The 15,203-nt window shown below is 31.7% G+C and overlaps 2 protein-coding genes and 2 long non-coding RNA genes across 4 annotated transcripts in view; 1 reads left to right on the top strand and 3 right to left on the bottom strand.

Moving 5' to 3' along the window:
• The window catches only part of LOC139906493 (uncharacterized), a 258,054-nt gene that overhangs the window by 48,237 nt on the left and 194,614 nt on the right, over window positions 1–15,203 (bottom strand). The gene's annotated exons all lie outside the window — the stretch shown is intronic.
• LOC139906452 (uncharacterized) lies at window positions 2,395–5,030 on the bottom strand. Its single transcript, XR_011782003.1, has 2 exons — window positions 4,728–5,030; window positions 2,395–3,534 (listed from the first exon to the last, which is right to left on the bottom strand). It is a non-coding gene; the product is annotated as an uncharacterized lncRNA (long non-coding RNA).
• On the top strand, window positions 8,816–13,859 carry LOC121125261 (ELMO domain-containing protein 3). Its single transcript, XM_040720418.2, has 4 exons — window positions 8,816–9,136; window positions 9,195–9,655; window positions 12,252–12,379; window positions 12,468–13,859. The coding sequence occupies exons 1-4, from the start codon at window positions 8,936–8,938 to the stop codon at window positions 12,533–12,535; spliced, it is 858 nt and encodes a 285-aa protein (XP_040576352.1). The 5' UTR covers window positions 8,816–8,935; the 3' UTR covers window positions 12,536–13,859.
• Window positions 12,399–14,729, bottom strand: LOC121125262 (uncharacterized). The gene is made up of 2 exons (XR_005866587.2): window positions 13,904–14,729; window positions 12,399–12,664 (listed from the first exon to the last, which is right to left on the bottom strand). It is a non-coding gene; the product is annotated as an uncharacterized lncRNA (long non-coding RNA).

Below are 15,203 nucleotides of genomic sequence, written 5' to 3'. Positions count from 1 at the left end.
AGAACACTAGATTAAATATAAATGACGTTAAATGGATTCCCCCATTTAAGTAATGAAAATTCAGCATTTCTATGGAGATTTCCAAAACATTTCTAGACTTTTGCGCACGCCTTCTGCAAGTTTTTTTCACGTTGTAAATCGGCATTTTGTAACATACCACATATACCTACATAGAAATTGTATCAATACATTTATTATATATGTCTTGAAACATGAATAGTTGTCGACGTTACTATTATTGAGCGTGCGCTTTCTATCTTAGTACTGCGTGACAGCTTCTTCTAAATAATAATTTATAACTATAACTATGAGCAAAGAAATAACCATGTAGCATCGGGCGTGTCTTTTATGTCAGCCTGTTATTAAAACACATGATTGATGCTGAAGACTTGTAAAACAAGACTTTACCGGCTAATCCAACAGTAGTGAGCAGCTTGCCTTCGTGATTTAGTCACATCCGCCTTGTAAATTATTAAAGCAATTAAGTAGATCTCGGAAATTATTTAGTCAAAATGAAAGACAATATAGAAATCAAAATGGAAGACGAAATTGAAGTTAAAATTGAAACTTCACATTCAACCGATGACTCAGACATTTTCCAATATCAAATGGAAAGTTTAAAACCAATAGAAAGGAGGACTGCAAAAGCATTTTTTGATTGCCAGATCCCCGAAGCCTTTATTTGGCCTATTAAGGGTGAATCTAAGGAAGATGCTAATACCCGCAAGAAGAATAATGATAAAACTCTAAATTCAGCAAGAGCAAAAAAGCATCCCATGTACGAAACAAGATCAGCGTGTAAAAAGATTCTGCAAGATAAATCCCGTTTGAAAGAATTAAAAGAGTTAGAGGAAACAAGGAATCAATTCCTTGAAAAAAAAAGACAAATTATGAGAAGAGCAAGAGCTCGGGAGTCTGAAGAAAGTAGGAAAAAACGCCTTGAAGGACATAAACAACGTTGGGCAAGATATAGAGCTCAAGAATCTGATGAAACTAGAAATCAACGCCTTGAAAAATATAAACAATATTACTTAAGATGTAAAGCTGAGGTGTCTGATGAAACTAGAAATCAACGGAATCAAAGATCAAAGCAACGTATGAGAAGATTAAGAGCTCGAGAATCTGATGCAGCTAGAATTAAACGGAAGGAAATGGCCAGACAACGTCACTCAGAATATATAGCTCACGAGTCTGAAGAAACTAGAAATCAACGCCTTGAAAAAAAAAGACAACGTTACAAAATAACTAGAGCTCAAGAATCTGATGAAACTAAAAATCAACGACTTGAGGTAAATAGGCAATATTACTTAAAATATAGAGATAGAGAGCCTGAAGAAACTAGAAATCAACGCCTTGAAAGAAATAGACAACGTTACTCAGAATATAGAGCTCAAGAATCTGATGAAACTAGAAATCAAAGGAAGGAAAAAGCAATGCAACGTAGGACAAGATTAGGAGCTCAAGAATCTGATGCAGCTAGAAATCAACGTCTTGAAATAGGCAGACAACGTCAGTTAGAATATAGAGCTCGTGAGTCTGAAGAAACTAGAATTAAGCCCCTTGAAACAGAAAAACTACGCAGTAGAAGAAAAAGAGCTCAAGAATTTGAAGAAACTAGATATCAACGGATTTAAAAAGAAAGACAACGTAAAAGAGTTAGAACTCAAAGACTAATGAAACTAGAAATCAACGCCTTGCAAGAGACAGCAACTCAGAATGTAGAGAAGAAACTAGAAATCAACGCTTTTAAAGTAATGAATGTATGAGAAAAAGCTCAAGAAAATCTTGTTAAAGAAGACAGAAGAAGTGCAACTATAAATGATGCTAGAAGGATTTTTCTCAAAAAAGTGGTGTATGGATTTGTATTCTTCAACTAATTATCTTCCATTTCTTTTAATAAATTGTTGATCATTCATTATATTAGATCTTTATTTTTGACGGAAGGTGTTTTTTGCACTCCTGTATGATATAAATTGAGCATAACTATCAACATTAAGGACGGAATGAAGTAAAAATACGGAGTGCAGGACGTGCAGAAGTTGACTCGAGTTCCTTTATTTTAGTTATTTCACGAAGGGAATGACAATACTTTGGATTTTATTCAATAATACTTCTTCTTAATTATCCCTTTGATGTTATGCGTTCTTTACTATAAACTCAAGTAAATATATATTACTTGTGAGTCATCGATCTTTGCTTAATCAAAGAAGAAAATTAAAATATAATATAGTTTATGATCATTGAGCATTCACATTTCCCTATTTACGTGAAGTGTTCAAAGTGATTCGATAAACCTGTCTAATAGGATACACTATTTGAGATTTCGTTTTTGTGTCCATAGTTTTTAATTTTAATTCTTGAACAGAATTATTTTTTTTAAATATAATACATCAATTTCGATATAACAGGGATTCAACTATTTATTTATGTTTTTACATATGATTTTTTTGCACGACTGCTTTAATTGTATGCAGAATGCCCATACTAATGAAATTCTTGCTCTGACCTCTGAAAAGCAGTAAAAAAATATATGAGAAGTAAAAATATTGTAAGGGTTGTTTGATGGATTCTCAATTGATCTATTTGTCCTCAAAGTAAGGCCATTTTCCAGATAATGAGTAAGTAAGTAACCAAGAGTACTATTGGACATTCCCATCAAGAAATAAAAACATACACACATGCTTGAGATGCTTCCTTTCAATAAAGAGACTCATCCTGTCATCTTTTACATCCATCACAGGAAAAAGTCCAAGAACACAGATTTCCAGAGAATCCATGGAAATTGTTACCATTTTCAATGACTGATCCCTACGAAATGTAACTTCTTTGGGAGAAAATCATTTAGAGTATGGCACTCTTTTTCACAGGATTCTTGAGGCCCTAATTTACAATTGCATCCCATTTCGCAAAAATTTAGGACCCCTTCTTGCTCTTCCTTGTCCACACAACGAAGTGTCACATGATGAAAAGGTCGAATATCGAAGTAGGAGGCGGAATATTTTTTGCTGACATATTTTTATGACGGATACGTTTTAATAAATATCAACAAATATCTGAGGCTATGAATATGACCAATTATATTGAAAAGGTCATAATGGGGCCAATTAGAGTCATATTAATTAATTGAAGCTCTAAATTATAGCTAATGAATATTATCTATAATATAATAATAGTATCTCATTCCATCCCTCAAATATGAACATAAATCCACTAATGGACTTAATATGACTATAAACTTTCTGAGTATTAATATATATGAAGTAAATAAATAAAAGGGGGATTTCTCAATAACATGATTTTTCATTCAAGCGTCGTTTCCAGTTGACTCACCACATAGCATCACTCACCGGGCAAATGCTCTGATAAAACTAGGTATCAAGGACTTATCATTTTTTTCGAAGGACATCTAAATGAGGGTTTCTCATTTGAAGGTTATAAAAAGCAAAATTCAGCATTTGAACTTCATAATCTGCCTCAGAATACTTATTAGTTATGATTATGAATTACAACCTTGTATCACCATTACAACTATATCTGAAATAAATAAATATTCATTTAAAATTGATTATCTCATTTTTTTGGAGTTGCAACCTGCACAACATGCTCATGCAAGTTACAACTTGTACAGTATAAGCAACATGGTTAAATTTTAATATGATTTAAATGCTGGAATTTGGAGAAGTTGCAAAGAATATATAAAGTTCCGAATTTTTATATATAAGTTGTTAAATAGTAGATATTAACTAAGTCTACTGTATTAATGGCATATTTTATTAGAAGCGTAGCCATACATTTGTAATTCCGTTCTACCCTAGCTATTTTAGAAACAAACACCAAAACTCTATAATAAGAATCTGGTCACCCTGAATCTCACCCCTCTACGACATGTATTCCTTCTCTTACATTGAAGCGTTCAACCGCTTTATCCTACATCATCCTCTTTCTGCTGATAGCCGTAACTTCAACTAAGTAAAAAGAATGGCGGGAGGGACTATTGACAAATGTTTATAGCTAAGCTTTTAATAAAATATGACATTAATACAGAAGTCTTAGTTATTGTCTACTATTTTATGTCATAGCGTAGCTATACATTTGTATTCCGACAAAGTTGTTTTACTCCAAACCTGAAGGAGTACAAATTAAAACACAATTATTATATATTTTATTAAATATCTATTTGTGATACTTCGTAAACTTCGAATCTTAACACTTTATTTTTTTAAATTAATTTGTTATTTAAAAAGATATATATTTAACAACGAAATCTGATTGGAATGGCATCATAAAACACATATATACACATTTCAAAATTAAATTTTGAGTTTTAAGCAGAAAACGAGAATGAAGGCAAAATAAAACAATGATTATATTTTGTTCAAATGATACAAATGTAAAACAGTAAATTCCTTTTAATTCCCTTTCTACAAAGTGTTATATTAATGTACCATATACATATGGAAAGATTATTTTATAGACTTTTTGTGGAATGTCATTAAGTACAGTAGCCAAGAATGGACTCTTACTGGTTCCACAAAGTGATATGATATAATATTCTGAGATATAATCTTTTCACACATATTTTTATTCTCTACAGTGCCACAAGCATTTCATTTAGGTCAACACCACCCAAATTTGTGCTGTATTCTTTCACGATTGCAGGGATAGGAACATCACTATGCTTTTTTCAGGTAATGACCATCGTTTCACAGTAGATACAGGATTCTTACCCACATAAGCAGATGCATGCAACATTTAGAGGCTTATTGTCATACCATTTGACGAGGGTATGTTGTTTTTGTTTCGGTTCGAATATCACAGCTTCTTCTACCATCATTCTTTAGCATAGCATCACATCTATTACTTCTTACTGTCCCTGTCCATAAATTTCAATCTCCTTGAGAGCACAGAGTAGACTGTGAAATTTGAGCCAATTATAATATCAGTGTAAAGCTTGAAGTTTTGATTCTATGGAAGTTGACTATGCAGCCTTATGACAATCTCCACTTACCCCCAACTGCGTACTAAGAGACACTGTAATTCCTTTTCCTCCATGCCATATCAAAGTCATATAGGATGCCACTTGTACTACATCCAGCAAAAACTTTGAATTTATGAGGTTTATTTATCATGTTTTGCTTCAATGAGTTACGTTTCTAGAAGGATATCATAATTTCGTCCAATGAATTTCATTCTTTTGGTTCAATTTTACTTAAGTTATTGTTACGAGAGTCAATGGATGGTCTAGCTTTGAAATATTTATCATACTGGTAATCTTCTCTGGGTTTTATATTGTCATTATTGTTTAGATGAAGACAACTTATCAGTTGTTCAAATCGATTACGTGTCAACAATACAAGGAATCAGTCATGAAAGCAAATTTATGAAAATTTATAACTAGTTTTAAAATAATTTCCATAACTAAAGTACTAATAAGATTTTACTGAAAATCATTATAACATCCCATTGATGCAATATGGAGTCATGCTACTTTAAAAAAATTTAGACCACAGAATATTGATATTCTGAGCAAGCTTGAAAATTCTAGTATCATCAGATATGATGTTTACATTTAGTTATAATTAATAAACATGTCAATATTATGTATGCCTTGTAAGTTATCTGCGGTTAATTGCAGAGCAGTGTCGACAAACTCTCTCAAGAACACTTCATGTGCAACTGATCATCTATGAAAGAAGCATAGCGCACATCTAACAACAAAACTTATGCAAAATGTTACTATTGCAATTTCATCTACCTATGGGAATGCTAAATAGACCCATTGGAACATTAAATACGCCTAAAATCGAACTTGAAGTTGATGATGTCATATGGCACCATTGGGAAAGAAAGGGTTAATACCGGCCTGTAAAGAATGAAATAATATTTCATCAATTGTAAATTAACTATTTCCTTGTAGGAACATTATAAAACCGATAAAAAGCTCGTGATTCCTCACAACAAAAGCCTTGTTTAATAACTTCCTCAACTGAACTTTCATTAGCTCTTTTTAAAGCTACAACAATCCCTCTTAAGCTATGAGCTTTAAAAACTTCAATATTAATAATCTCGTAACCATTTATTAGCAGTTTGAGTAGGAAAGGGGTGACAATTTCCATCAAAGTCACAAACAATTTATCTTTTAATTCTAGTCTTATTTACATATTTAATAATATGTCTGACTGGATCCAGTTTCTCTTCTGAGAAAAACTTGCTTAATGAATTTCATTTCTGATATGGCCTAAACTTGAATTTTTCTATTCTATAGCTAGAACTTAATAAAGTGAAAGAACTAGCTCTAGCTGTACTTCCCGAAGCTATTATAGTAAGAGTCTTTTTTGCCAGTATTTCATATGATGAAACTATCCAGACACCCTGAATCTCTATATTTATTAAGGATCATTTTAACATTCCACGTATCTTGATAGTTAAGCAACGGAGGATTTAAATTGAATGAACCTTACAAAAATCTGGTCAACAACTTATCTGATGATAACACCTCCGCCCTTAATTGATTATTTAATAAAGCCGTTTTTATTTGTTGCAAGAGCGCTATTGGAAGACGTGGGATGTGATGCCAAGTAATTAATTACCACAATCCCTGACACGTTAAAGGAAGATAAACCCTCTCCTAAGTAAAACTTATAAGAAATCTTAAAACCCCAATGTGTAAGTCCTCTTAGTTGAGGAACGAATATCAGAAAAAATTATATTAATTGCCTTTGAATCGAAACCTTGATTTAATAAAGGCCACTCAAAATCAACCATGATATCAGAATCCCTAATTCTGCGAGGTCCTGAGTGTCTAGGGACGAGAGAACTCTCCTCGCTGCCCCAATCATAGTGCCTCCCTCGATACCCCCTGCAACTGTAGGAACCATTTTGTCCCTGTTCATTAGGGAGTTATCAGAATTGATGTGGAGAAATTTTGTTTTTCCCCATCTGCTTGTAACTCTCGGAAGCAGTGGAACTGGAGGGAAGAAGTTACCTTCCTTCTTCCACCTGATGGAGTACGCATGTAGATGACTTTTTCTTCTTTATAGACATAAGTTTTTCCTGTCACACACTGTATATAAAAAAAACCAAAAAACAAAAATACTATGTAAATATTGGAAGATGCTTAATTATCTTAGCCACATCCAATCTTGAATGATCCACAATTCTCTTTCATAGGACAGAAAAAATAATATTTCTGAATTACTACTTTTATTCAGCTCTCTTTAATTAAAATATCTTCCAGTGATATCGCTATTATAAACACTAATTAGTGGGAAACTAAACTGCGCCCATCACAATGTATGAGAGCAAAATTAATTATTTTTAGATGGCCATTTCCCAAAATTCACGGTCAAATAATGAGCCTCAAGCGTTCGTCTTTGCCCTTCGAAGATTATTTAAAGAAGTAAAAAAAAAAAAAAATGGAAACCTTGATTTCTTGAATTTTTGTAATTACAATTGGAACGGAACGCTAAAATATCCTTTTAAGCTTTCAGAGTTCAAAAATAAATAAATCCGTACCGTTCATTAAACGCACGTTCGATGAGCTGCAGTTCAATTTTGAGTTCCGTTCACAAGCCTGATTTAATTAATGAAGGATAAACATAATTCTTAGATATTTTGTGCACTCAATTAATATAATTTTAAGTTACTTTTGATTCCTATTGCAAACAAAAAATTAACTGCAATGGTTTAATATGATAAAATAAGTTTTGTGATGAAGTCATTGATAATAGCATATCTCAGCTAAAATTTGCTTATTTCAATCATGCAGAAGTGATGTGAATAATTTCCTCAAGTCCAATTTAAGTCTCAAGTCTTTGCTTACAAGTCCTTGAATATTTTTATGGAGTTTAGTTTGAGTCCTTGAATATTTTCATGTAGACCAGTTGGAGTCCTCAATTTTCATTCCAGTTCCTCTCCAGTCCATGAAAATCTGTCTCGAATCAAGTTTTTTTCCTTATAAAAGATACTTTTAAGAGTAGGGCTTATATCTAGGAGAAAAAATTTGTTAAAAAATGATCTGAAATTTAATAAAGTATCGATTCCATGTTTAGGTCTTTGTCTCTAATTAAAAATATCTGTTGTGTAGCAAGATGGAAAAAAATAACTTAGCATAGATTTTTTTTTCTTCAATATTATTAGGAATAGTTTTTAAAATTTTGATGATGAATAATTATTTTCGTATCTTTAGCGAGGAAAAATCAGTTATGTCATATTTTGATTGAAAAATATGATATGAAAAATACTTTAAATATGTGTGATACTATACTTAATTTCGACTGTTTGCATCTTAATAAATATTATCATTAGGTATTACATATTCATGAGCACACACGCCATTAAAAATGAACAAAAAATATATAAATTACTATGATGATCAAGCGTAATCAGTCTATTTTAGGCATATTATGTCATCGCACACATTATTTTACTCATACTTAAATAATGTGTAATGTAGCTTTTTATTTATCGTATCATTATAAATAATATAAAATGATAACTCCTTTCTGAGTTCGAATGATTCATAATGATATAAATCTTTTCTACTTCAATTTTTTTTACTAGATATGTAATCTTTTTATATAATCATATAATATTACATGTTGTAGCTAATTATTTCAGAATTCTTCAAAAAAAAAAACAACTTCACAAGTGAATTGTTAATTGCTAAACTTATGATACAATAATTAATTGATCCGAGTTGGTCCGAGGATTAATTAAATATCAATCGAATGTTCTAAATTGAATTCAATTTATCATAAAGGGACAATGACGTGATAGTAGGTTGCGAGAGATAAATGATGATAGAGTATTTGCGTTGTATTTTCGGTTGTCAAGGCAATAAGTAAACATCATCTTAATACGTAAGAAAGTTATCGACTGGCAATTAAGTCCCTTAAAATACCATAATATGATTAATTATAGTTAAATCCTGGAGATGGAAAATGACGAAAGGAACAAATATTTAGAGGCTCAAGGGATATGGGATTCATTGGAAACCGTTGAACCAACATGGAAGACCGATGAAGTCTCTCACAAAAAAACACAATACTCCTCGGATCTAGTCACAGTTGAAGAATTTATTCATTTCCTCACTAACAATCAAAGAGTTCAATCACAAAATTACGAAGTTTTCGAGGTAAAAATCTTTGAGTTTTTATTTTATTTTATTCATATCATTCTTCATTCTTTGCTAGAGTCAGTCCAACACTCTGCTTCAAGATAGAATAACACATTTCTTCAAATGCTGTCTGAAAAGGAACGAAAAGCTACAAAGCCTGGAGTTGGAGCAACAAAAGTCTCTCATCTTCAAAGTTTCTAGAACACAACTTTTGGAAAATGAGGAGCGGATGTACTACAATGTTTTACTTACACTTTATAAACAACTTACGGGTAATCGATTCGATGTTCCTCGCTATGGTTGTCATTGGGAGGACATTGGTTTCCAAGGAAATGATCCTGCTACTGATCTAAGAGGCGTAGGACTCTTGGGCTTAGTACAGCCTTTATATCTAGTCATGAATTCGGATTATAAAAGAATGGCTTTGGACTTTTTTCAAATCTCAATATCTGAAAGTCAGAATTTTCCATTTCTTGTTCTTTCACTCAATGCAACTAGAATAGCCTTTACTGCTCTTAGGGATGGACTACTCAACAGGTGTGTGTCCTTGATTTTAATATAATTACCTAAAATCACAGTATACTTATAAATGTACATTTTCACATGATGTCAGTATTGTTAATTGTATCAGTTAATTTGGGTGCCTTTAAAACCAAGTTTTATGGCAATGAAAACCCTTTTTTCATCCAAATTTAGGAAACTAGTGAACGATTGGATGTCATAATGGGACCAACTAATAAAAGGGCTTGAACCTTACTGACTACATATAAAAATTTAATCCTTAAAATGTAGTAAAAATATGGTATTGCGTCCTTATACAATCTTATTTCCGCATTGTAAATACAACTTTACAATTATAATGGAGAAAATAAGATATTTTTCTCTAATTATCCTACTTTTCTCATCCCTAATCGATCAAAAAAAATAAAAAAAAATAAGTACAAATATAGCCATTTTTAAGGGTTTTTAGTGCATATTACTTTAATTTAATTCAAATATCAGTGTTTATCTTTGGGATCTAGTAGTTTTAAATGCAAATTTTAAGCTTTTCTGTTATTTTTAAATCCATTTGATAAAGTTTTATCAAGATTGTTTGGAAATTTGTCCACTTTATATATTAAAAATATCAACTTGGAGTCTCAAGATGGCTTCTTCTTCAATAATAATGCAATTTATTACATGAGTGAAAATGATCTATGGAGAAATAGTGGGGTTTTCGTAAAAACAGAATTCTATGAAAATTGGACCAGATCAGCATTACAATATTAGAAATCATAAACCTATTAACACAAAATAATTATTACATAATTTCATAAATAAATTGGGAAAAGGAAAAATAACTTAAGTGAATTAGTTATCAATATTGTTCCAATAGCATTGTCAGATAATTTTTATTTATTTATTAACCCTTAAAACACAATTGGGTTCATTAGAGACATTTTTTTAAATTTGACTGTAATGCCTATTTCCTCTACTGGTCCCAGTCAATCATAACTGTGTGACTACGTTCGTACCTCTAGGCATTAAATGAATAAAGGGTTTTTATTTTCTCAGTTTGACATTATTCTATAGGTATATATACTTATAAACATAGCATATAAATTATATCAATGTCTCAAATAGACCAAGTATAAGCTAATACCATTATTTACCAAACTTAAAACTTATTATAGAATAAGTAGAACAATAGAAGTTCTCATATTTACAAAGAATAAGTACCTAATTAGTAATTAGATACTAACAGGAACCAGTGCAATATAATTTTTCTCTTGGATATTAATCGTTTAGTCTATATTCAGGGGGGATTTTTATAGAGTAAAATTTAAGCGAGGGTTTTTGTGAAGACATTTATTTAACAAATCATCTGGAAATATTGCTGACCACAATTATTTTTTAAATACATGACCCCTCAGCTCTAATAATTTTCTCAATACGAGGCCAAAATCCCTTGCAGACATTGACTATGTAGTCAGACTCGAGGTTGAGCCACTCCTTCTTGATGGAATCCTCTAGAGACTGGACACTCCTTTGAGGAGTAGCACACACTCTCTCCTCTAGACACGCCTAGATAGAACAGTCCAAGGGTTTCGCGTCTGGAGAGGAGGGTGGCCACATGTTGAAGTCCCAAAAGTCCGGAAAGTTGTCTTTCAGGGAGGCCTGGGTCTTAGCGGTCCAAAGACACAGAGCTTCGTCTTGGGTAAAAACAAAGCTGTCCCCGAACTTTTTTCTGCCCCAGGGTAGCACTTTCTTATACAGCAGTTGGATGTAAGCAACTGCATTGAGCCGCTCCTTCCTCTCCACAAAAATGGGAGGGCAGACTCCGCAATGTCCAATACCATGGTTCCGGCTGTATTTTTGGTTCTGAAGACATTCCCACTGAAGTTGTAACCCTGTAAATACAACTTGTATAAGCAGATTATATAAGTCGCAATTTCTTTGCCTTAAAATCCATTAATTAAGTAAAACATTGGTAATTCTAATTACCAACTATATTTTGATACTATTACTTCATTTCGATCCATTAAAATTACATAGTTATTATGTATTTATGAGCAATTATGAACCCTTGGCATTGGAAATTTGTAATGCACCACAGAATATTTATATTTTAGTAATCTGTATTCAAATAGTCAAAATGACACTATTAATTTATCAATCATCCATAGAATATTTAATTTTTGCATTGTCCTTAATCCCATTTTATGGTTGCAACTTGTAAAATGTCCTTATACACGTATGTAACACGTACATACATCGCAACTTGTACAAAACTCGTATATGTATATGGAATTTTAATCGCCTCCATTATGAATTATGTTTTTCTAAGGAAGACACCATAATAAATCTATGTTTCGTTATAAAGGCATAGAAAGTTACCAAAGCGTTAATATGGGTCCAATTAAGCCGGGCGGTATTAAACGAACAGTAAATTCTGATATTTTAAGGGTAAAAATCATTAATAATTTATTTTTAATTGATAGCAAGATTCCTAATTTTGATTTGGTACAATTTTCATGGAACTCTGCCTTAAAAAAGTACCACGTTTTCACAATTTTTTGATCAACGTAGTTACAAATATTATAACGATTCTCAATTAAAAATATATGCAGACTAATTAATTATCCTTTTATAGTTTGTGCAATCAGAAATGTGATGCTTGGAAGGCAGTCAATACGTTTTATGTCTCTATAATATACAGAATATATCATCTTTGGAAGTCAAAAGGTCTCACAATTAGGGATTCAGGCTATGTTTTGAAAGGTAAATTTGTTATTGCTCGTTAAATATAAATATATAATTTATTGATGGATTGATACATATAATTTGAATATAATATTTTTTTTTATAGAAGTGGAGGATTACTCTAGAAAGTACGTGACTTCCACGATAACAGATCTGGAAAATTATACAAAATAAGAAAGTTTCTGACGAAGAAGTAATTGTAAATGAGGAACATTTTCTTGACAGAAGGTCCATATAGTTGCTGATAATAATAATAATGATAATATGTCAAGATGCACCAAGTCCAAATTCAGACACACCAACCTAAATTTGAAGAAAGAAAATACTCACTTTAGTCTTTTTATCTAATTGCAAGGATATTTTTATCTACACATGATATGATATAAACTTTTATTGAATTCTGAATTTGATATTTTATACATAATACGAATATCCCTTTCTGGTGCTTTAACACAAAAACAATATTGCAACAAAAAACAAGAAAAAGAAGATAATATTTATCTTCATAAATATAAACACCCAGATAAATCATTGAAAGACATACCATTTCAGTCAATTATGGGCCTTATAATTACATTTCTGAGATATCTAGACTCTATAGCCTTGATTTGATTTAAGAACATGTATTTGGCTCAGACTAGACGTGATCGAAATCGGAAACAGATATTTGCTCCGATTCTATCATAAAAAGGAGGGAATCGAAAAATAACTCTTGTTCAACTTTTGTAGCCGGGGAATACTTAATGTACCCAGTATTCACACGTGGATGGATGAATGAATGTATCGGGCAGAAGTACATAAGTTATGATGAATATGAACTATGTACTTCTTAAAAAGAATTGACTCAAAGTTTGCCTCCCTGGCCATAATATAAGGATAAAAATCAAATCTTCAATACAAAGTTTTGTTAAGTTTGTCTTTCATAAAAATTGCTCTTTTTTTTAAATGGATATCTTACTAAACCGGGATCAAATTGATGAATCCTTACTCTATAACTAAAATATTTTTTACTCAAATAAATTTGTCTCCCACGAGTAAGGCTTTTCGTTCAAGTCGATCATTAACTCCCAAGGGTTAAATCAAGATGAATGACCAATACAATCTTAAATGATAGGAACTTTTTAAACACTAGTAAGATTACAGAGCCCAATAAAAATGAGAAGCAGTTGTATTTGGTTAGAATATGAATCTGTAGGTAAACGAAATGAATCAATTGTGACAAATCAAAGAAATGCTTTTAGGGTAATGGTACATCAAGTAATCTATAAAATATCGGATCGGAAAATATTTTGATATCCGCACACGCCTAGCTCAGAAATAGCCTTTTAAACTTTCTATTTTATGCTGGACTGGGCGACCCTTAAGTGCAATTTGTGACCCCCTCCAATGCATTAAAAATAAAAATGGCTTGCTTTTGTGTTAACGAGACTTAATTGTAGATATAAATACTACTGTTTTAATCGATACACATAATAAATTAAGAGATTCACAGTAAAAATCCTTTACCGTTCTACTAATGACTTTAATATAAGCAATAATTACCTTGCTCAATCAACAAAATTGTTCAAATCTGAACTGACTCTTTTTCCCTTAGTGTCAACTTCAATTTTGAGGAATTTCGAAGCTCTCGAGTTATCAATTCAATAGTTTGTTCCATTGTGAATGATACTACACAAACACCACTCACTGCAATCAATCGATCTCCAATCCTTATTCCAGTTTCTTTTGCAGTGTCCTCTCCAACGCTTCCTACGATTACTGCATCATCGTAAATCAAATTGAGTTCATGAAAATGCTCAGAGTTCACAATGAGCTCTTTCGTCTGTGGTCCAGGTAATGCGGTGTCCTCGTTGATATATTTGAAGCTTAGGATTTTAGGTTCTGAGGAATTATTCTTCTTAGTTTTTCCATACATGAAAGTATCATCTCCAATGTAACCACTTTTTTTCTTGAATGAATAAGACATGACGGATTTGAACGTATTAAAAACACTATTATCAGACATCTATTTTGTTCTTTTTGGAAGGTTTCTATTCCTTTCGAACAAAGGAATTCGTGGATAATAAGAGTATAATTATAGCACTTTTGTTGCAAGATTATATCACAAGTAATAAAAAATTTTCTTGTCCTCTTTCTCCAACCTTATGAATGATAAATCAATCTAATACTGAAAAATAATTATAATCAATATTTCAAAATCAACTCATTAAGTTGTAATTCATTCCCTTTGGATCTTCATGAGTCAATTTCAAACAGTTTTATTCAGCTCAATAGCCAATAAGGACAACGGCAGTCGCAATGGCTGCTCGTCTGTGTCTGACTACTAATATCAATGAATAAGTTAAGAAAAAGAGTTTGCTCATTGTTCAGCCTGTACAAAATCATGCAAAAAACATTGACTTTTTGCCATCTTAGTTATGTAGTTCTAGAAGGTGTAGTATGTTAGTAACACACAAACAGATTTATTAACTCATTGACTAATGAATTATTTAGAAAATGAAAGTTATTTTATTGTAAATCGTAAGCATTTTATTTGTGTCAATTTCTATTTAAAACAAATATCGGCAAGTATCATGGGTAAATACAAATTGTTCAACTATCTTATAACGTTATGATTAGAGCTGTGAAAATGGTCTAAATCAGGGATGTCCAACCCTTGGGTCGGTGGGCCGTATTGCGCCCCGTTTAATGTGTAAGTGCATCCCACTACTCAATCTCACTTAAAGTAGTATTTTTTTATAATTGCTTGAAAAATTATGGAAATTTTTTTCCCAAAAAATTTAATTTTTTTGTGTAAAGCTGTGAATTTTTGAAATTTTTTTTCCCAAGAATTTAATATTTG

The sequence above is a fragment of the Lepeophtheirus salmonis genome, chromosome 10 (genome assembly GCF_016086655.4).
Source record: "Lepeophtheirus salmonis chromosome 10, UVic_Lsal_1.4, whole genome shotgun sequence".
Taxonomy (NCBI): Eukaryota; Metazoa; Arthropoda; class Copepoda; order Siphonostomatoida; family Caligidae; genus Lepeophtheirus; species Lepeophtheirus salmonis.
This window is presented reverse-complemented; position numbering and strand designations above follow the sequence as displayed.